The sequence below is a fragment of the Diplotaxodon limnothrissa genome, linkage group LG13 (assembly GCF_057381915.1).
Source record: "Diplotaxodon limnothrissa isolate DT_005_m linkage group LG13, D_limnothrissa_male_GT1.1, whole genome shotgun sequence".
Taxonomy (NCBI): domain Eukaryota; kingdom Metazoa; phylum Chordata; class Actinopteri; order Cichliformes; family Cichlidae; genus Diplotaxodon; species Diplotaxodon limnothrissa.
In genome coordinates, this window is record NC_140608.1 from 1,593,243 (window position 1) to 1,615,690 (window position 22,448).

Below are 22,448 nucleotides of genomic sequence, written 5' to 3' on the forward strand. Positions count from 1 at the left end.
TTACAAAATCACAATTTCTACCTTAGTAAATTCAATTGTATGTATGACATTTTGCAAGCCTTGCATTTTTTAGGAACGTACATAAATATATTTTGCCAAATAAAATATTTATAAAAAATATCAGCGACAAAAACAGATATTAAATAAATGTAGAAGAAAAAATTATATATTTTAACTGAAACGACCATAAAATTGAAAAAAATAAATATTTGCGTAAATTCAAAGCAAATTTCCTTTTTGTATTTTTGCGTTCATGTGGAATGGCTGCTCCGGGACTCCGTAGAGAAGCTGGTGGTTTGTTGACATTTTTCTCCATCAGCTGAGTGGCCAGAAGTTAGCCGTCGAGTTTCCGAGCAGCTCAGAACAAATCAACACCTCAGCTTTATTTTTACCCGCACGCTGTCATTCAGCTGTCACAAACCACAAACGCTTCATTCATGTTTTACATAACCAGCGGTGCTACACAGAAAACCAAGGGTTACTGCGACCGTTAGCTACATATAGCTAGTGTTCGGCTGCAGCTAGCCTGGCTACGGAAAAGGCTAGCGACGTTAGCCGATGTGAAACGAAGACATGGAGGGGATACTTTACAAATGGACGAACTACATGACAGGTGAGTCTTTCTAAAAACTGATTTGAACTAGCCGTGTTAGTATTGAATAATGTCAGCCAATTTTATATATGTTACAAGTTTCTAAATTAGCAGGTTAGCTAACAAGCTAATATTAAATTAAAACTGTACATGTTACTGTGCGGCTGCTGTTTTTGGTTGTAAATTAATGTAATGTTGGATTTATTTTGTCAGAATTATGTTGCTAATCAGCGTCATGCCAATGCCAAGGTACTGCTGCAAAAACTTAGTTAAAGCATTAAAAGTCATGATATACCTTGTCGACATGGTGAAATGTAAGACATCACTAGATTGTAAATGCTGAGCTATCAAAGTATTCCAAGTAATTAGACGTGGAGAAACAGTAAATACAAGTTTCGGCATTTATTATGTTCACCGTTTTACCTACACATGGGTCTTTAGCGCTTAATTAAATTAAAGCATTGAAGAATTTAAAAGTCAGTTTGTCATGATCTTTAGAGACAGTTGGAAGCAGAGTTATTCAATCTCCACTGCATGCCAGGTTTACTGGCAAAAGTCATAATAATTCAGCAATTTACAATAGCCACATTACACAAATTACAAGTATGTTTTGAATATCTTCATTAAACTAAAGTTGTTGTTGGTGGTAGTGGTGGTGTATGTTTGCAAATCAAACAAAACAAGGTCATTTTGGTGAATGCTGCTGTCTTAAAATTATTCACCTTCTTCTTGGAAAGTGCATTTAGTTCTTTGCGGTGCACCAACGTGCTTTTAAGGCATCTCAGCCGTTCCTCAGATCCAAAGGCCTCAAGTTAGATTATATGAAACTCAGCTTTGGTAGATTTCATATTTGCTGGAGCCAGTAGTTTTCCCTGTTGTCATGGTTGCACAAACTGGGCTGTGCAGGCTTGACAGAAAGGTAGATGCATACAAATACCAATAAAAAGCATTATATTTGTCAAATCAAATGACAAAGTAGGTAGGTGAGCTAATTGCTGTGTATAGCTGTTATGGTCAGTGGTGTAAGTGAATCGATGACTAAAGTGCTTGTGTATGGAATCTTGTTTAGTGCAAGAAACCAAAATCCAAAGGATGTTTCTCAGGGAAGAGAACTACACTTCAACTAAGCTCTAAGAGCTTTAATAGCGGACCTGCACAGAAGGCCGAGATGTTGCCGGTGTTGCTCAATGGAAATAAACACACACATAGACTGAAAAGAAGGTGGGGTCGAGTGGGTCTTCACAGAGTAAATAAAATTAAATACATTTGTGTGTCTAAACCTAAGAAGGAAATATTAGTGGATATATCACACCAAGGATGCCAGAAATGGAGCTCCCAGTTTAGAGCAAAGGAACTATAAATGTAGTAAATGTTTATCACTGTAAACTCTAAAATGTAATAGAGTAGAGTTTAAAGTAGCAAATGAGCTACTTAAATACAGGACTTGAGTGAATGTATTTATAGCCATCCATCCATCCATCCATCCATCTTCATCCGCTTTATCCGGAGCCGGGTCGCGGGGGCAGCAGCCTAAGCAAAGAGGCCCAGACCTCCCTCTCCCCAGCCACCTCCTCCAGCTCATCCGGGGGAACACCAAGGCGTTCCCAGGCCAGCCGAGAGATATAATCTCTCCAGCGTGTCCTGGGTCTGCCCCGGGGCCTCCTCCCGGTGGGACATGCCTGGAACACCTCACCCAGGAGGCGCCCAGGGGGCATCCTTGTCAGATGCCCGAACCACCTCAGCTGGCTCCTTTCGATGTGGAGCAGCAGCTGCTCTACTCTGAGCCCCTCCCGGATGGCCGAACTTCTCACCCTATCTCTAAGGGAGAGGCCAGCCACCCTTCGGAGGAAGCTCATTTCCGCCGCTTGTATCCGCGATCTCGTTCTTTCGGTCACTACCCACAGCTCGTGGCCATAGGTGAGGGTAGGGACGTAGATCGACCGGTAAATTGAGAGCTTCGCTTTTACACTCAGCTCCCTCTTCACCACGACGGACCGGTGCAGCGTCCGCATTACTGCAGCCGCAGCCCCAATCCGTCTGTCGATCTCCGGCTCCCTTCTCCCATCACTCGCGAACAAGACCCCGAGATACTTGAACTCCTCCACTTGGGGCAGGAACTCATCCCCGACCCGGAGTGGGCACTCCACCCTTTTCCGGCTGAGAACCATGGCCTCAGATTTGGAGGTGCTGATCCTCATTCCCGCTGCTTCACACTCGGCTGCGAACCGTTCCAGTGCGAGCTGGAGGCCCTCACCCGATGAAGCCAACAGAACCACATCATCTGCAAAAATCAGAGATGAGATTCTGAGGCCACCGAAGCGAAAGCCCTCCGCCACTTGGCTGCGCCTAGAAATCCTGTCCATAAAAATTATGAACAGAACCGGAGACAAAGGGCAGCCCTGGCAGAGCCCATCACCCACCAGGAACGAGTCCGACTTATTGCCGGCAATGCGAACCAAGCTCTTGCAACGGTTGTATAGGGATCGAATGGCCCGTAGCAATGGGCCAGACACCCCATACTCCCGCAACACCTCCCACAGGACACCCCGAGGGACACGGTCGAATGCCTTCTCCAAGTCCACAAAACACATGTAGACTGGTTGGGCAAACTCCCATGCACCCTCAAGTATCCTGGAGAGGATAAAGAGCTGGTCCAGTGTTCCGCGACCAGGACGAAAACCGCATTGTTCCTCCTGTATCCGAGGTTCGACTAGCCGACGAACTCTCCATTCCAGCACCCTGGCATAGACTTTCCCAGGGAGGCTGAGGAGTGTGATCCCCCTGTAGTTGGAACACACCCTCCGGTCCCCCTTCTTAAAGATGGGGACCACCACCCCGGTCTGCCAGTCCACAGGTACTGCCCCTGATCTCCACGCAACATTGCAGAGGCGTGTCAACCAGGACAGCCCTACAACGTCCAGAGCCTTCAGGAACTCGGGGCGGACCTCATCAACACCAGGGGCTCTGCCACCAAGGAGTTGTTTAACTGCCTCAGTGACCTCGCCCCCGGAAATTGGCGGGTCATTCCCCTCATCCCCAGACTCTGCTTCCTCCTCGGAAGACGTGTCAGTAGGATTAAGGAGGTCCTCGAAGTATTCCTTCCACCGCCTGACAATTTTCTCAGTCGACGTCAGTAGCGCTCCGCCAGCACTATACACAGTGCAGGTAGAGCACCGCTTTCCCCTCCTGAGACGCCTGACGGTTTGCCAGAATCTCTTCGAGGCAGTCCGAAAGTCTTTTTCCATGGCCTCTCCGAACTCCTCCCACACCCGAGTTTTTGCTTCAGCCACTGCCCGAGCTGCATTCCGCTTGGCCTGTCGATACCTGTCCGCTGCCTCCGGAGTCCCACAGGCTAACCAAGCCCGATAGGACTCCTTCTTCAGCCTGGTGGCTCCCTTCACCTCTGGTGTCCACCATTTGGTTCGGGGATTACCACCGCGGCAGGCACCAACCACCTTGCGGCCGCAGCTCAATGCAGCAGCTTCGGCAATGGAGACGCTGAACATGGTCCATTCGGACTCAATGTCCCCAGTCTCCCTCGGAATGCTGTTGAAGCTCTGCCGGAGGTGTGCGTTGAAGATCTCGCGGACTGTGGCCTCTGCTAGACGTTCCCAGCACACCCTCACTACGCGTTTAGGTGCACCAGGTCTGTCCAGCGTCCTCCTCCGCCACCTGATCCAACTCACCACCAGGTGGTGATCAGTTGACAGCTCAGCCCCTCTCTTTACCCGAGTGTCCAGAACACATGGTCGCAGGTCTGCTGATACGATTACAAAATCGATCATCGACCTACGGCCTAGAGCGTCCTGGTGCCACGTGCACTTATGGACACTCTTATGTTCGAACAGGGTGTTCGTTATGGCCAAACTGTGATTAGCACAGAAGTCCAATAACAAAGCACCGCTCGGGTTCAGATCAGGGAGGCCGTTCCTCCCAATCACGCCCCTCCAGGTCTCGCTGTCGTTACCCACGTGAGCATTGAAGTCTCCCAGCAGGACAACAGAGTCTCCAGGTAGAGCACCCTCCAGCACCCCCCCCAGGGACTCTAAGAAGGCTGGGTACTCTGAACTGCCACTCGGCGCATAAGCGCAGATGACAGTCAGGACCCGTTCCCCGACCCTAAGGCGCAGGGAACAAACCCTCTCGTCCACCGGGAAAAACCCCAACGTACCGGCAGCAAGCCGAGGGGATATTAGAATACCCACCCCAGCCCGCCGCCTCTCACCAGGGGCAACTCCAGACTGAGACAGAGTCCAGCCCCTCTCCAGGAGACTGGTTCCAGAGCCCAAGCCATGTGTGGAGGTGAGCCCGACTATATCTAGACGGTACCTCTCAACCTCACGCACTAACTCAGGCTCCTTCCCCACCAGAGAGGTGACATTCCATGTCCCTATTGCCAGTCTTGGCAGCCGGGGGTCAGTCCGCCAGGGCCTCCGCTCCTGGCCGCCACCCGGCACACAATGCACCCGACCCCTATGGCACCTCCTGCGGGTGGTGGGCCTGCGGGAGGATGGGCCCATGTCTCCTCTTCGGGCTGTGCCCGGCCGGGCCCCATGGACTAAGGCCCGGCCACCAGACGCTCGCCCTCGGGCACCCTCCCCGGGCCTGGCTCCAGGGCGGAGCCAGGTATTTATAGCATTAACTTAAATGTTGCTCAGAGGAGAACTGACAGCCACACACAACCACTGAGGGACGTATCTTCTGATGTAAACCAGCTGCATGGTAACAGGACCTGAAGTGGTGTTTGACCTTAATGATGCCAGCATAACATGTCTATTAATAATAGTGGCGGAGGACAAACTATACACTGCTTGTGACCTCAAACACTCCCACTGTCATCTGCTTTTTGTCAGTTGGAAACTGAATGTCATCAGAACAATCTCCTCTGAAGGGACATTTCTAAAGAGACTTAAATTTCCCTTTTCACTTCATTGTATGATCCCTTGCCAAAAACGGTTATAGTCAGAGTTAGAGTTCAGACACTTGAAGCAGGAAATGGTCAAGATTTTTGGCTTCAAAATGCACTGATTCAACCTCTAAGTATGGGCCCCTGTCTTTGTCATATTTAATGGTAAACTGAATATCTGTGGATGTTAAACAATTGGGTTAAGGCGATAAGATAGAGTATATTCAGCAACGTCCTCTGCCTTGTAGAGTTGGAAAATTCAGAAAGTGGCTTTCATGAGTTTGATCACTATCTTCTCTTGTTGTTGACCAGTCAAATCAAGAAAACCTACTGGGCAATAATAAATAGGGATGTACCACTTACTAAATTACAATGTTTAAAATAGGAATGTGGCTGATAGCAGATGCAAATATCAAGGTCAGTCTTTTTATGTTCTTTTTTTTTTTTTTTCATTTTTTGAGCCATCATAACTTCATGTTTACAACAGATGATTATTGGCCATTATATCCTTATCAGCACTGATAACAGCCAAAAAATGAAAGTTTAAAAAGTAAGGAAGGAAGTGACGGGAGAAATATTGATGTTGATGGTGCATAGTTTGCCCACTAGTGGGAAAATGTCTAAAAAGGGGAAAAATATCAGCATATATAGCAGATTTTTAGATCACCAGATATCAATATTGGCCTTGAAAATTCTGACTGTCCAGGCTGTACATGAAATTTCCAGGTTTGCGAAAGACACATTTTACTTGTTTAAAACTGCAACTAAATTAATTTTACTCTGTGTCACAATCTAGTGCCAGAATCTTTAAAAAAAATTTGTTTAGGTTTTTGTTTTGTTTTTTGTTATGCATGTTTTTGTTCCATAACCAACCTTTTTTTGCTACATCATGTTTTTTAATTAAAATAAAAAAAACAAAAAACAAATGTTAAACTGTAAAATTGAAACTAAATATCATTTTAAAATAAACAAAACTCGGGTGCAATTTTGAGAATATATAAAACCTAAAAAATCATGGAATTATAAAGTCAGTGTTGTCATTGATTTTTTTTGTATTAAACATGTAAGTTTTTTTATCTTCAGGATGGCAGCCTCGCTGGTTCGTCTTAGAGAACGGAGTCATCTCTTATTACGACAGCGAGGACGATGTTGGCAAAGGAAGCAAAGGATCCATCAAGATGTCCGTATGTGACATTAAAGGTTAGCTCCTCTATATCTCACCCATTCTCTCTCATGGTGCCACAAAAGCAAACATATCCATCACACTAACGCTCCTCATATTTTATGTCTCAGTTCATCCGACAGATACGACCCGTCTAGAGTTGATAATCCCTGGTGAACAGCATTTCTACGTACGAGCTGTGAACGCTGCAGAGAGGCAGAGGTGGCTCGTGGCTTTGGGGTCATCCAAAGCTGGGACACTGGACAGTAACAAACACAAAGGTAAGTCTGCAATGTCTGCTCTTTTTTCTCAGGATTGATCCGTGGGAAAATTACCTAACAAAAACTGGAAACCATTTCAGTCAGCAACAATTTAGAATAAATTACAAAGTAAAAGAACAAGCAGCCCAGTCTGCTAGTTCAATGTTATTCTGTGCGTACTTCACCACATGTCAGCCACGGGACAGCTGATGTGGCATAGAGAGACTTAAGAGGAAATGGTTAGCAGTTCAGAGATATTTAACAGCTGCTACACCAGCAGTTTTATCTGCGTGTTTACAAAGACTGCAAGCTGAGGTCAGGTGAGCCGACACCATTGAAAGACTCAGACCACCGTAATTCTTTGGCTTATCTCTCGCGCTCGGTCATTGTGTTTGGTCAGAGAGACAATATATAAAGTGAGAGTTTTATTACACTTTTTGTTACATTTACAGTAACAGCACCTTATAAACAGCTTGATTAAATATTTCACTTCTGCTATCTATTGGCAGCTCTGTATATGATTTGTTTGCTAAATGAGGAGGTTTATAAAAAGGAGAAACAGCAACTGCAGATGACAGCAGTATGCAGCATGTTAATGAGATTGTTTTATATAACCTGGTCCTGGTGTTATTTTTTTATCTTACAAACTAGATTAGTAATGTTTGTATTGCATGTATTGTCTTGTTTTATATTTAGTTTTATTTTATTTTTTAAAGTTAGGAAAGCAATATTTAGGTCAAGCCTGATGTTGCCTTAAACCAGGATGGACAATTATTTTCCCCAAGAAACTGGTTTTGTTGTGAAGGGCTACACCAATGAGTTAAATTTAGTTGTGCTCAATATTAATTTTATCTCTTTATAAACTGCTGCTGGTAGCAGTAGCAGTGGCTTTTACAATTAGGCAATAAAAACATGATATAGACATAATAAAAACTCCAGCCTTTCATAACTGTTTAATCAACATTCCCAAAACAAACCGAACAAATTGTATTGTTTTTGAAAAAATTTAAAGACCTTTAACTTTATACAAAATGCTTTACTATTTTACTCAGTCAGGATCAAAGTATGAGGTGGAAAAATGAAGGACAGTTGCATCAACAGCAAATCAAAGAGCTGTCTTTTTGCATCTGAGAGCTCTGGAATGTCCTCACATTTCTTCTCATAAAATCTCATAAATTTCTGCCCTCAGGCCCCAGACGCTTTTTAACGCTTTGCCCAGGTTGAGCTATTTGACAGCTGTGTGGTAAAGGCCACATGAGGCCAGGGCCATACAATGCTCAGGTCTACCTTAAACACTGTAAGGAATGATTCCCAGGTTCCTTGGTGCATCCTCAGCTATGACTTATCATTTTAGCCATTTAGCTGTCCACCTGTGGTCATTAATTACAGACTTAACCATTCATTATTGTATGTGAACATGATTCTCCTGTTGATATTACTTTATTTCATTCTGGAATTGCAAAATAAGCTGCTCAGTGTCTTTCATCCTGTGAGAGACTACTGTTGTGTTTTTTGATTTTATTTTGACACAATATGCATTACGGAGTGTGGATAGTGATATTGACTATTGGTCATCTCAAAATCGAATAAGACATGGAGAAGGGTCGTCCAACTCTGCAACCCTTCCATGTACATTATCATGGAAATCTAGTTGTTTAAATATTTTAACATAAAACAGAAGTGAACAGTGGCATCATTTAGTTGATTCAGGTACACATTTATTAGTTTCCTGAACCCAACACTTCTGTCTGTCAGGTCCAGACTGTCTGAAGACAAAAATGTCTGAACTCCGCCTGTACTGTGACCTCCTCGTCCAGCAGGTCCAAACAATCCAATCACAGTACAGCGCTGACTCAGAGACCGCGCCGACTTCTGAGGTAAGAAACGGGGGTTCTTTTTACCTCAAACTTATCTTTACAATATTTCAAAGTTAGACTCAAATTATAAGAGTTTCTTTTTTCAGTACTTAAATGATATTATTTTGCTTTATTGTGTATATGTGAAAGAAATTATTTAAAAAGGAGGCATTTTACCATTTAAAAAAAAAAAAAGGAACCTTTAGTGCACACAAAAGACCCATCAGGCAGAAAGATGTCTAAAATTAAATCAAAATTATTTCTCAGTTTGAAGCTTGAAGGTATGTGAGTAAAAAAAAGAAAAAAAAGATGATTGGTTATTCGTCTGTGTGTCTTCAGGCCTCGCTCCTCAGTGCCACATGTGCCACTTTCATCAGGACTCTGGAGGAGTGTATGACCTTGGCCAATCACAGTTTGACTCCTGACCTCCGACCTCCTGAAAGGGTAATTTCACCTTCTCTAGCTAATCAAAAGCCTGTAATTTAGGTTTAGATTAATAAAAAAAAAGGTCAATAATATCTATTTTCTCTAACTCAAAAGTTGTTTAATTATTCAGTTACAGTAGATAAAAGATGTTTAATACAACATGAGTAATAATATTCAAGAAGAAACATCCTCCGTAAAATAAAATACAATTTTGTATCTTTGTTGACACGACCGATTTTTTTCATTTATATTCCTATGGTTTGTTCGAGTTTCACAATGTGCCCGTGATGTTCAGCAGTACAGAGTGCTCTGGTGCACAAAACCAGAGTCATTAGGCGTTCTGTAATTGGATAGAAATATTGTGTAGTTGTAGACTTGGCAAATAACAGTGTGGCATAATTGTTTTATTGTAGATTTTATTTTGTACTCATACACTCAGGGTAAAACATTGAAGCAGACGTGACAGGAGAGGTTAAGAAAACACTTGACCTCGAGCAAAATGTTATCTTCACTGATTAGTTTACTATATTTTTACAGTAAGAAAGAAATCGAACAGAATTCAATAAAAATGTTACTTTGATCTTTTACTTGTTTCATTTATAAACAGACCAATACTTTTTTTTATAAGGTGATGACTCTGTTTTGTATTTTGAAAGGTGCACCAGTCACTCAGGTTACCCTCACACAATGCACAAAAATGATCAAACTGTTCAGTCAATTTCCATTTTTAGTCTCAGACACTTTTCATTTCCTTTTACTTATTTTGTATTCTTTTCACTGTACTTTGAACATTGTAATACCAATACCTACAGGCATAATAAAAAAAAATCTTAATCTGCAACAGAATAATTCCAATAATGCTCAAGACGCAGGTCTTTATTTAGACGTGCCAGATGGAAATAAAAAGTTAACAAAATGGCTTAAAGTCTAAATGTTTTCTCATTTTACAGCTCATCGAGGGATCAGAGATATTTAGAACAAAAACAAAAGTGAAGGTCTTGAAATTGTTATCAGGTTTTAATTGAACTTAAAAAAAATCTAAATGACCAAATGTGTCACTTTCTGTACAGATGAAGCGGTCAATCAGTCACCCTGGAACATACAGCTTTGACAGGTGAGTGAAACACGTACACAAACCATCATGAATTTAAAGTTGTAACAAAAAAGAGGTGACTTAAATTCATTCAAAGTCACATTTAAAGTTTCTTGTAGACTATACTCAAGTTTGTTTATGAAGCATATTTATTACAAACATGTTGTTCAAAGATCTTTACGTGGGAAAAAAAACCCTTGGATGCACCAGGGGCGATTCTAGCTTCAAACTTTTATGCAGGCTCAGCCTCCAATCATAATGTCATGCACACAATGCCTTGCAGTTACAGCATTGTGTTACAACTTGCCTTTAAAAGCAATTCAATTCAATGTGTTTTCACAGATTTAAAAGTAATAAGCTGGTTTTAGGGTGGATCGTTTAGTCTGAGGCAAAGACTCGATCAGAGTTTTCAAACTAGAATTTTTAGGAGGAAGTTAAAGAACAATAAAGTAGATACAAACATGCACAGCATTGTTTCAGTATTACTACTTAAAGTAAAATTATTCAGTACAGACACTGAAAAATCATCCTGGACAGGAAGCAGACTTTTACGTGAAAGTTTTTCAATCTGACCCTGTTCTCCAAATAAGAAAGGAATTACTGGAATGCTGATTTTGGCCTCCAGGAGGCAGAAATGTAGTATTTTAAATATGTCAATCTGAACTGGCACAACTCAGTGTAGACTTTACTACAGCAGGTACTGAAGAGTACTGGAGGATGGACACGTCACACACTAATTATTATTGTCACATATTGGCATTTTATAGTCCGTGTGCAGTGCTTTGCACACACGTCACCTTCTGACAGCAGAGTCACCATCTACCTGAGAGCTAATTCAACAAAGTGACTTGTTTTGTGTGTAGCATGATTGCCTTTTTAAAAAAAAAAAAAAATCATGTTTTGTTGATGGATTCTGTAAAAAGTCTCGTTCCAATGGTTGGACTGAGATGCATGGCAGGACACTTTTTAAAGTAATGGTGTTACATACATCTGTTACTGGGAGATGTTAAAATTATAAAGTAAGTGCTTTTTCAATTGCTGATGACTGCTGCATCACATAAGAATGAAATAGATGTTAGGATATTTATCGGACTCAACTTCATTTGTTCACTTTAGTGATTTAAAATCTGCTGACATTAATGCCTAGCATAGACAGCAGGTATTATTAAAGCAAATAAAACCTGTTAAACCCTCAAGTGACTGCTATTTTAGCCACTGAAATGACTGAGTGGGTTCATTTATGACTCCATTAGATTTTGTACAGGAAACCTTTTTCCTTTTTCCTTACAGCTTTATGTGTTAATGATGCCTATACTATTTACTTTTCCCATGACAATATTCAGTTATTGTTTATCACTAATATGTTTTGGGCACAAAAGCGTCAACCTCACAAAATGTCAGTTTAGTTGTTTTCATCGTGAGTTTGGGTCTCAGGTGTCTGCTAGTTCTCGTGAGCACCACTTCACTGCGAAACATCACTTTGCACATAGAAAATTACACCAAAAATTTGTCCACAGTGTTAAAACAAAAAATAAATGACCCACCTAACTACCCATTAACCCTGTCACACCTGTGAAAAGTTGTAACACCTCACTTGGTTACTTCAAGGTTAAGTGTTCATACGTCACTCCGCTTTACAACAGTTTCTACTCCTTCTGTACTTGTGTCTTGGATCTTTTGGGGGGAAGCTGTTCACACACCATGCAAAAAATAAACTGAATATTTTAATTTTTGTTGTTGTTGACCTTTACAAATCAAATGTAACGGCTCTTCACCAGTTTCTCAGAAACCAAACTAGTTCTTTAGGTTTTCTCAAATCTGTTGAATGAAAATGACTGTGAGGATTTAAAGGTCCCTTCATTTTTGTTGCTGGTTCATTTAACTTTCAGAGGATGTCATTCTCTGTAAAGAGGACAAAAAGCAAAGCAAGCGATAAAATTTAAACTCATGATTGTGGAAAAAAAAAAGGTTTTATGTGAGATTTGATGTGCAATTGAACACATGAGACATCAGGATGAAACTAAATATTTACAGCACAACCTGTAAAGTCCAGTGTGATAGTGCTGAGTCACAAGACTGACAGATTAATATGAGTGCAGTAATAATGTTTACGACAGTGAGTGGCTATGAAGCAGCCCAGTGGTCTGAGTGGAAATTGTACAGTATTATGAAGATTATATATTGCATTTATTTAATGAGTAACGACAGCTTGTTTATGTTCTTGTGTTTTGGAGTCTGATTGTGTGATGAGCAAATGCTCCTGCATCGTCTCAGATGGAAGCGGGGCTTTGCTCCAGAAGCAGGTTTAATGGAAAACTGGAGGCAACTCTGGGTTTTCTGTTGTAGTTGGACTGCAGAAATCCCAGGTCACATAACTCACTCACTGGCTGCTTTTCTTCAACAAACCCTGAATATAGTAATGATATTATTTATTGATAATAATAATAATAATAAGAAAAAACACAATAATAATTAATAATAACTGAACTAACTCTGATCAGCTGATAACTAACTCAGTTATCAGTTTAATAAACTTGCTTTCTGTAAAGGAGCAGTTGACAGTCTAGATAGTTCATTTATTTTTACAGATTTTGTTATTGTTTCAACAACTGATAATTAAGCTGGAATCAGTTGGAAGCTTCGTATAAATATGTAAGAGTTCTTCTCACATGTTCAGGACTTCTTTAGCATTAGAAATGTTTATTTATATAATTTAGCACGATTCTGATTGCAGTTTGATCTCTAACTGGACAGGACTGTCGAGTCCGATGTCACTTTTGCTTGTTATATCAAATGTGATTGGTAATTGCTGAAATAAGGCAGTCTTAGTATTATGGAAAAGCACCTAATAAGCTGCCTTTCCATAATTCTAATGACCATGGCACCTAGTGTCTGCCTTATTTCCAATCTAGACATAAACATTTGCCACACAAAGGCTCATTTGACTGCAGTGCAGATGCGTGACAGGCTGTGCTGCATCAGCAGTGTAGTTCTATAATTTCAAAACATAATGATTTGGGGAAAAAAGAAGTTTCTGTATAAATGTCCATTTCTTAGATTTGGAAATAAAGCAGACACTAGATGCCATGACTGAAATTAAACAATACTGAAGCAAATGCTGTATGCGGTGGCTAACCGCCTAACCATGTTTCTGTCAAGGTTGGCGGGGACCACAGTAGTGGGAAGTCAGACAAACACACAATAGTTGAAAATATTTCAAGTTTGGAGAAGAATTTGTTTGACACTGTGTTGCTAAATCCTATCAGCTGAGATTCTCCGTTGTTGTTGTTTGAGGGCAGCTAAAGCTTGCATTGTTGCTTGTCAGGGTCAGGGTCCTGTGGGCAGCAGTCTGAGCAGAGATGTCCAAACATCTCTTCCTTTTACTTCTTGGTAGTTTTGTTCTCCTTCTGGCTAATAGGGGTAAATATTTGTGGATGACTTTTTTTTTTACTGTTCACAAAACCTCCCCATTAAATTACAGCTGTAAGACACACTTGTTAAATAACACTACTGCGGTGAGAAAGTTTTCAGTTTCTCTCAATCTTTTTCATTACTCCTCCTCCTCAGGTCAGGTGTACTGAAGGAGTACGTGAGTGGAGGTCAAAGGTCAACTCAGCGGAGAAACCGTACCAACTCTGACAGCTCGGTTTATGATACTGAACGTAAGACATAACATCTTTTTATAGTCTGCATAAGTGACACTTCAGAACTAAATAAAGAGAAAATAGTAGAGAGACTTAAACACATTAAGTTTTTAAGTGATATTATATGAGCTAATTAGTATAAGTAGGTATAGTTACATTCAATATGAATTCTTACAACTGAGCTGAAAACATGTTTTGTATTCAGTACTGAGAGTTAAAGCCTGTATGACCCTTGGTTGAGTTTACCAATGGCTGTTTCAGTGAGTGGTTTAACTACGTTCTTTGTAGCTTTCTGCACTTTCCGCTGTGTAACTCGATTTTGAGAATCCTGAATGAAAGCGACCCACCTGTTAATATATTTGTTTTGTTTTCCAGGTTTGCTGCCTGCTCTCAACGGTGACTCGTCCTCCATTCCCGAGGAGAGGGCAGGCAGTGTGAGCCCAAAGACCACGCCCACTGATACAGACACTGACCTTTCCATCTGAAGACCCCAAGATGCCCATCCAAACCCTGATAAACTCTAGAAGATGTCACAAACGCCACCAGATCATTATTTGCTGAGATACTGACACCATTACACCAAGGATGAACATTTTCGTTGTAGGAACGTCCTTCACAAGCTGTTTCTCAGCTAATTGCCAAACAAAAGCACTTTGGATTCATTAGCTTTCATTTCATGAAGTCTTTCAGTTGCACAGTATACACTAGACTGACGGAAATTCAGTCCCAAGCTGAAGTTCGAGAAATTGAGAGTATGAATTATATGAAGCTTTAACCTGATGAGGTGAGAGGACTCCACACTGTTAACCTTTCAGATTTAACCATGGATACTTTTGTAGTCATGTAGTTGTACTTGAAGTCCACATCCTGGATTCAAGGAAAATTGTAAGTATCCCCAGTCGATCCAGCGAATTTCCTCAGCTGGAACCAGATGATTGTATCAGGCAGCTCCATGACGCAGTGTGGACACGATGAACTATGAATTCCTGGTTTCTGGAACAATTAGATGCCAGGGCTGCTTTAATCAGAATGTACTGAAGGTTTGTTGTGTTCTGAGGTTTGTTTGTGCATCCAAAAACTGACCGCAGAGCCAAAAGTTTTGTTCAGTGGCACTTAGACAGGATGTTGAAATCCAGCAACTGTGACGCAAAAGCATCTATTTTTCTGGCTTTTCCTAAAGAGCCCCAAATTACTTCTTTCCTCCCGTCTTCTGTGTTCTTCTTCCAGGCCTCCAGCTGAGCTCATTGCCGAAAGCAAAGGCAAAAAAAAAAAACGTTCTCCATCACTCTCCGTCCCTGCTTTAACGAGTCTGCTTGTGTCTTCAGATGTTTGCCAAAACATAATCACCTGCATTAAAGCTGCCACCTTTCTTTTTCCAGGCGGTCATGCTCAGCCTGGACCGTGTTACGCTCTTTGCAGCTTGTCCTCGTTTTGAGCCGAGTTTCACCTAAACTCTTAAGACAAGTGAACAGAAATACTAAATTTCAGATAATCTAGCTGGGAATGTGAGCAAATCTTTGAATTTCTTAATTATTTCCTTGAAGATGTGACCCTGACACCACTCATTTTAGGGTGAATATGAAAACTGAGCTTTTTAGCAATCGGTCACTGACATGACTGAAGCATTAATGCTAGCTCAGATCATATTATATTTGTGTGTGTGGTCACTGTGTCAGATTAGGAGATGTTTTAGAAGATGGATTCAGTTTTGGGATTTAATTGAGGCGGAAGTGCCTTCAAGCTGCATTCCTTTTGATTGCCAGCAGGGGGCGACTCTTTGTGCTGCCTAGTCTTTGTGGAACTGTGAAGGTCGTTTTGTAATTTACTAAAGTCAGAAAGGAGAATCATCCAGGTGCACTCGTAGACTTATGACTTTTCAGTTATTTGTCCTCTGTTTCTTGGTCACATTCATCACTTGTTCATCAAAATTCTCTTCAAAACAACCGAATGGTGGCGGATAAAAACTTTGCCTTTTGAGAATGAGAGTCACCACAGATGCCACATCCCAGTCAGTCACACTTGTTATCCAGCCTTTTCAAATGAGAGAACCAAAGTGTTGTGTATAAACTGACATATAGTCTGTTTTACAGTCCTGCGTTTCCAACACTGGCAACATCGTTTCTCTTTTGTTTTTGTCATTTTCAGCTTCACGGAAAACTGGAGAAGGTTCCGGAAACTGAAGCGTAAAAATCAAAAACCTTATCTGAACCTTACTGTGATCTGATCTCCTCTTTAAGGTCATTTTCAGCATGTCTTTTTCTTTCCTCCATTCTGACCACTCTCACTGTGTGACTTCACCATGGACCTCACATTAGTGCAAAGAACGAACATCAACTTTTACTTTAAACTGATCCAGAGTTTGTGGATGATCATCGTTGGTGATGAGAGCTGAATCTTTAGCTATGACCAAGCAGTTTCCAGTCAAAGACCAGAGTTTCCAAGTCCAAAGGCAGCACATCAGGTTGAGGAAACTTAGAAGAACGCTCTGCATTTTTTTTCAACATTTATCTGGTTGTGCATCATGGATTCGTTCCCCAGCACAAGGCTGTGGATACAGAGTTCTGCTGTAACATCCTGAGGTGTCTGAGGGAGGAGATTCAGATGCAACGATCTGAACTGTGGGGATTTTCAGCCACAGACATTCAGGCTTCGCTCACCACCTGTCTAACTCCCCAGATTTGCCTCCCTGTGACTGTGTTCACTTCCTGAAAGTATAAAATCATGAGAAGTATAACTGTTCAGACACACGAGAGGCGATCAAGCGGCGTCGCAGAGGAGCGAGTGCAAGGAGACAGCAGCAGTCATCTAAAAACTGCAGCCACACTGGTGATCAAACGTTTACAGTGTTTGATTTTCACATGTTGATTCCCAAAACCTTATCAAACTTTAAAAATATGTAAAGCTTAACGTTTCAGACGATGATGTATTGTTTGCAAAGTGTTGTCTTTGTAAATTTCTTTCTGAGGAGCTGCAAGGAGGAAAAAACGTGTTTGTGCCATTTGAAAAACTGCCTTCAGATAGTATCCACAGCAGGATAAACAGTGTTCACCACCAGAAAATAAAAAAAAACACAAGATATATAATTTTCTGTGGCTCAGACACTCTAATGGTCAAAGTGACACATTGAGTGGAAGAAGACATTTAGATTTGTGTGCGTGTGTGAGAGACGAGGAAGGCTGTCCCAAATCTTCACACATCACCTTTGAAGTCTGCACAGTGTCGTGTCACGCCACGCTTGCGTTGTTGTTCAAACACAGAAAAAGTAGTCATGTGAAAACAAAGCAAACACAGTGATGCTCACCAACGTTCCCGGCAGAATACTGAACTGAAAAAACCCCCCAAATATTTGATGCCGTAGTGCGTTTGTGTTTACCTTAACGTCACTCGTGCCAATTTAGATGGACCACGTCTGTTGTATCCTAAGCTTTGTGAATTTTGTGGGTGTTTTGAAACAGACAGTTTTCCTAGTAACTTTACAGTACTTTCCCTTAACATCCATTTTTCTTTCATGTGGTGACTTTTGCACTCCAGAGTCTTTTTTTTAAAAAAATATTTGAGAACTAAATAAGTGGATTATAGTGACAATGGTACTGCGTGTTGGAAACAGTGATGGCTGTGAAACTTTGAAAGCTGCAGCCTTAAATATATGAAAACTTCTTGAAACTTTTCTTCTGTGTATTATTCTACTCGAATGTCTGTTCACTCTCTGTGATGAAGACCCAGAGGTGCATTTCCTGTGTATAATCAGAGCTGCACACAGTTTAAACTTTGGATGTTAGCTTCATGTCCTGTCACTGACCTGTGATGTTACTCTCATCTGCAGAGAGCTGGTAGATCTGTATTTGATCATTGTGTGGGCCCATATAAAATAAAGTCTACATTTTGCCAAATTTTCAGACTTGATAGCACGACAACAACGCTTAATGAGCTTTTGCTTCTCTGACTACTGACGTGGTCCACCGGCTGGTTCGGGACATATTTGGGCCTCATATATGATCCATTTTCTGTCCAATAACACAGATGATAGATTAAATCGATCAAAAACTGGACTTTTTTTTATTTTTTTATTATTGAATCACTTATTAATACAGTGAATTTTTAAAAAAGTTTTAGATTTACCTTTACCTATGGTCGTGAGCTTCAGTTAATGACCGACAGAATACAGTTGACACCGCTTCTCTGAATTGAAAGAGCCAGCTGACATAGTTCGGACTTCCAGGGGCAGATCCAGCACACTCAGGAGAGATTGTGGCTCTCGGCTGGTTTGGGAATTTCTCAAAGAGCAGGAGGTGGGAGCATCCATGCCCCTGTGCCCAGAGAAGCCGTAGACCATGCATAAACAATGAGCTGATGAATGCAGGGGAGAGAACTCATCAGAATATATTTGCTGAGCTATGTAAGAAGAATATTACAAACTCTAGATATATGAATTTTAAAATAAATATAAAGATGTTTTTCTTGCTGTTCTTTTGCATCCAGATATTGAGATCCCGCCCATATCTTAATGAGTCATCTTTGCAAGTACGGGGAGGCTGACTGTGTTACGTGTAAGCCACCCTTTCCACATTTCCATGCTAAGCAAACTGTTTAGCTGTAGATTCATGTGTTCAGGATTCTTTGGAACCCCCCCCCCCCCCCCCCCCAAATAAATAAATAAATAAATATCCTGCCCTTAAACACCTCAGTCAACAAGCTCTGATGTGAGAGAGAGAGAAGCTTAAATATTACACTCCTGAGTTACTCCCAAATCTCTTTTTTTCTTCTTGCGGATTATTTTGTATTTGTTGTGGCCAAACCAGCAGAGATTTTCATGCCTTAACTGTCTCTGAGTGACGTAAGTGGTTGTATCAGATCAGATTTTCATTGTCTGAATAAAGAAATGTTTGAAACTGAAGGTGGTTTTTTTTTTCCTTTCATATTTAAGGGTTTATATAGACCTTTAACACGCATGCATATACTACCTGCCCATAAATCAACAGCAGTTTAAGACTTTTAATAGGAGCTTTGTGTTTATTCAGCTGGTGGGAGGTTGTGGAGGGGCCTGGACGATGATCCTGTTGCGTGTTTACAAAAAGGTGTGTGTATGCATATGTGCTTGTGTGTGTCGATCTGTGGTTGGAAGTCGGCTCTTTATTTTATTTATTTTCTGACAGCGATGAGCTCAGTGTGTCTCTTCCTCAAACAGCACATATCAAAACGCCCTCACCTGACACTCATTTGCACAAAGACACGCAGGTGTGTGAAGCAGAAGTATCCCGGACCTGAGGCAGAGAACGGGGAAGCATGGGTGAGTGCGCTTTGTGATAAATGAATAACTTGTTATCTTAAGAAGTAGCAAGTACAAACTTTACTATGCCACACATTACGCAGGGTTAACAGCTGAAATTGGTTAGGACTGTTTTTCTCACCAATTAATCTGCTCAGTCTGTACTGCTGCAAACTGAGTGAGGACATATTTTGTTCTTTGACAGAAAAAATCCTGAGCCTGAAATCATTCATTAGTTATCAAAACGACTTTAAATCAAAATGAACATGACCTCATATGTTCTCAAATAGCAAATGTGAATTCCTGTTAATCTCAAAGTACTTGAGCCCAGACTCAGTCACTTAAATGTGATTTGTAACATTTTGCTCAAACACTAGTAAATAAGTGTAATTTCTCTGGTTTGTTTTCCAACTGGGTTCAGTTTTAATACGGATTATTAATGGGTTGGTAGTATTTTTTTTTTTTTTTTTATTGTCAGCTAAGAAAATGTAACCATTCAACTTCTTGCTAGTGTGTTGAAGTAGGACAGGTGTTTTCAAATGTTGTGTAATGAGAGGCCACAGGTGATTGTGCGTTTGTATATTCATGTAGAATCTAGAATTCAACAAACTGTAGCTTCAAAAAAACCCTAACACAAATAACCACCTGTCTTTCTTTTTTGTTATGCGTGTAGTTGTGCATCTTATTTCCTTCACGTTTTCTTCTCCATCTGATTTCTAGACGAGTCTGGAGGACTTCACTCAGATTCTGAACAAAACACTGAGGACAATCAAGCACATCGTCAAAAACAATCAAAGGTATTAACCTATGTTTTTAAATGATGTGAGAAATTGCCGCTTGAAAGAGATCTGTTGGTTTTTAAATTCTTAGACTGTATCCGGGTAGAGTTTGTGTGACTCACAGCTCAAAATATTCTGCATCTGTCAGACAAAGGTTTGTTTCAGCCCTCAATTCCCTTAAGTCAGTGTCCTCTGATTGGCTGCTCCTGTAAACAACAGGTTTGAAAATGAAGGGGTGGGGCTTAACCATAATAGGAATTTTCCTTCTGTATCTATGAAGCCTGAGTTCATTTCATCAGCGACTTTTCCATGCTCTTACAAACCATATTATCGTATGCGAGCTCAAGTTCAGTAACACAGGTAAGCAGAGTTTATCAATCCAGAAAAGGTGGGCCTTGTATTTTCTGTTGGGATTGACTCACTTTTAGGGCCAAATTCGGCTTCATTTTTAAGTCCTGGATGTTTCCAACTAGTCAAAATATGGTCGCTTCTGGATCCTAACAAACATGGCAGCAGTCAAAATGTTAATACTGAGGCTATAAGTCCAGTTTAACAGGTTTAATGTTTTTTCTTTTCTACAATATTTGTGTAAATCTGGGGAATTGCCAGCATTGTTTCAGTGTTGTAGGAGGAGGACCTGCATGCATGTCCTTATCTCCTGCTGATTCTACTCCAAAGTGAGCTGATACAACCAAATTTCCCCTTGTGGGACAATTAAAGGATTATTCTATTCTAACTCCAGAGTCTATCTCGCTGCCCTGACTGCTACAACCACAAGGCACACTTCAGGTCTTGGTGGGGGGGCAGGAGTGAGTCCAGCTCATCTGACGAAGACTTTGGATCAGAGGTTAAGTCCGACTCAGAAGCAGAGTCCAGTTCCAGCAGCAGTTGCTTTACTGGGAACGTCGTAGAAGAGACACCAGTGAGGCCTGTGTGTGAAGACACTGCTGAACCTGATTCTGGAGGGCAGGATGGTGACAGGCGAGCGGAGACATCTGAGACTCCAGAGGATAAGGGAAGGATGAAGGGGATGCTCAAAAGACCTCGGCTAACCAAGTCTGTCAGTCTCCTGCCCCACCCTCGCCAAGTCACCTCCACCCTTCACCTCCAGGTGCTGCCCCAAAAACACAAGAATGACACCACCTACACCATCTGCCGACCAGAGAGAGGGGGAACCTTAGGAAGAAGAGACAATATCCCTCCCTCTGTACCATTCCCATGCCCGTGGCAGCCACCACATCTTCAGCCTGACTATATTCCTCCTCTCGTACGTCAGGGTCAATATATACCTCCACCTCTGCACACGTTTCCTATGTTATATGCACCTCTTCAGGCTCCAAATGCATCCTGCACACATCTGCAAACACTTACTGCACAACCATGCCAGTGTTATTACTGTATGTACTTTCCTCACACACACTGGAGTCATTACAGCAGTACACAGCTGCCCTGGTAATACAGTGCCCTGCAGTGTTGTATACAGCCCTTAAGCATGTGAAAAAACCAATAAAGAAATGTGAATATAAGGCATTAAATTAATGTTTTGTCATTGTAAACAATAATGCAATAATCCTGTCTGGGAGAGTGGACCTCCCCTGCATACATCACATGCATGCAATCGTAAAGGACAGTTTTGTTTGAATCCTGCGTGGAAACCTCATCTAGTAGGAGGGGCTTATAAACAAGAGAGAGTCACATAAGGACTGCTCGATCATCAAATTTGTATTTTTTTTTATATTACAGTTTTAGTTAAATGTCATTTTGGGAAGTCTGTCCTTGAGTAAAGTATCCGTCAAAACGGCGACGAAATGAGTTACTTTTTATCAGTTGTAGGTGGGAGGCCTTTTCAAACACCAGGGTTCAGAAAGTACCAGCTTGTAATAAATTGTTCTGTCTTGAGGTGAAAGTGTTCGTGATGAAGCTGTAAATCTGAATTCTGATGACCTGCATGAAGAATTCTGCTACTTTCAGCTGCATTCACAAGATTTCACCAAAGCCAGTGCCTCTGTATCTGGCAGATTTTAATGCTGGACTCTCGCTCTGAAGCAACCCCTGAAGAATTCGTGTCATCTCCTGGAATGCTGTATAGATTTTTATTAAAGACATTTACACATCGAGCATTAATGATATGCCTGGATCCAGTAATATTTTCTCGCTGTGTCTCCTTCTGGTCTAAAGTTTCTAGATACACCACAACACATTCTTACGAAATTTCTTTCATCGGCATCAGTCAACATTTGTTTTATCCTTTATTCTGATTTTTATGTTGGGTTTATTATGGTAGTCTTGATAAATAACATCTCAGGTGGGAGTGATTATATCTCTCTCCCCCCAACCTGTGTTGTACCTTGTCCAGTCGTGAGAGCAGTCCCTTCTTACAAATGTCAGAAGAAGACTATTGCTAATAGTTTTTGTCATTAATGCGGCTGTTGGGTATGAAAGATGCCTATAGACAACATTTGCA

The 22,448-nt window shown here is 41.3% G+C and overlaps 2 protein-coding genes across 3 annotated transcripts; both read left to right on the forward strand.

The window, feature by feature from the left end:
• Positions 1 to 310: 310 nt before the first annotated feature.
• plekha3 (pleckstrin homology domain containing, family A (phosphoinositide binding specific) member 3) lies at positions 311 to 17,974 on the forward strand. Of its 2 annotated transcripts, XR_014906660.1 has the most exons (9): positions 559 to 613; positions 6,582 to 6,698; positions 6,792 to 6,941; positions 8,676 to 8,797; positions 9,116 to 9,220; positions 10,273 to 10,316; positions 13,863 to 13,957; positions 14,315 to 14,723; positions 16,085 to 17,974. XR_014906660.1 is itself a non-coding variant. In XM_085369003.1 (8 exons), the coding sequence occupies exons 1-8, from the start codon at positions 574 to 576 to the stop codon at positions 14,422 to 14,424; spliced, it is 783 nt and encodes a 260-aa protein (XP_085225129.1). In that variant the 5' UTR covers positions 311 to 573; the 3' UTR covers positions 14,425 to 17,974. The 2 variants fall into 2 exon arrangements, 1 of the variants encoding a protein (XP_085225129.1); XM_085369003.1 differs by having other exon boundaries at positions 311 to 613; positions 14,315 to 17,974.
• Positions 17,975 to 19,094: 1,120 nt separating this feature from the next.
• On the forward strand, positions 19,095 to 21,440 carry LOC146619652 (uncharacterized). Its single transcript, XM_085369831.1, has 2 exons — positions 19,095 to 19,226; positions 20,727 to 21,440. The coding sequence occupies exons 1-2, from the start codon at positions 19,095 to 19,097 to the stop codon at positions 21,438 to 21,440; spliced, it is 846 nt and encodes a 281-aa protein (XP_085225957.1).
• The last annotated feature ends 1,008 nt before the right edge of the window (positions 21,441 to 22,448 follow it).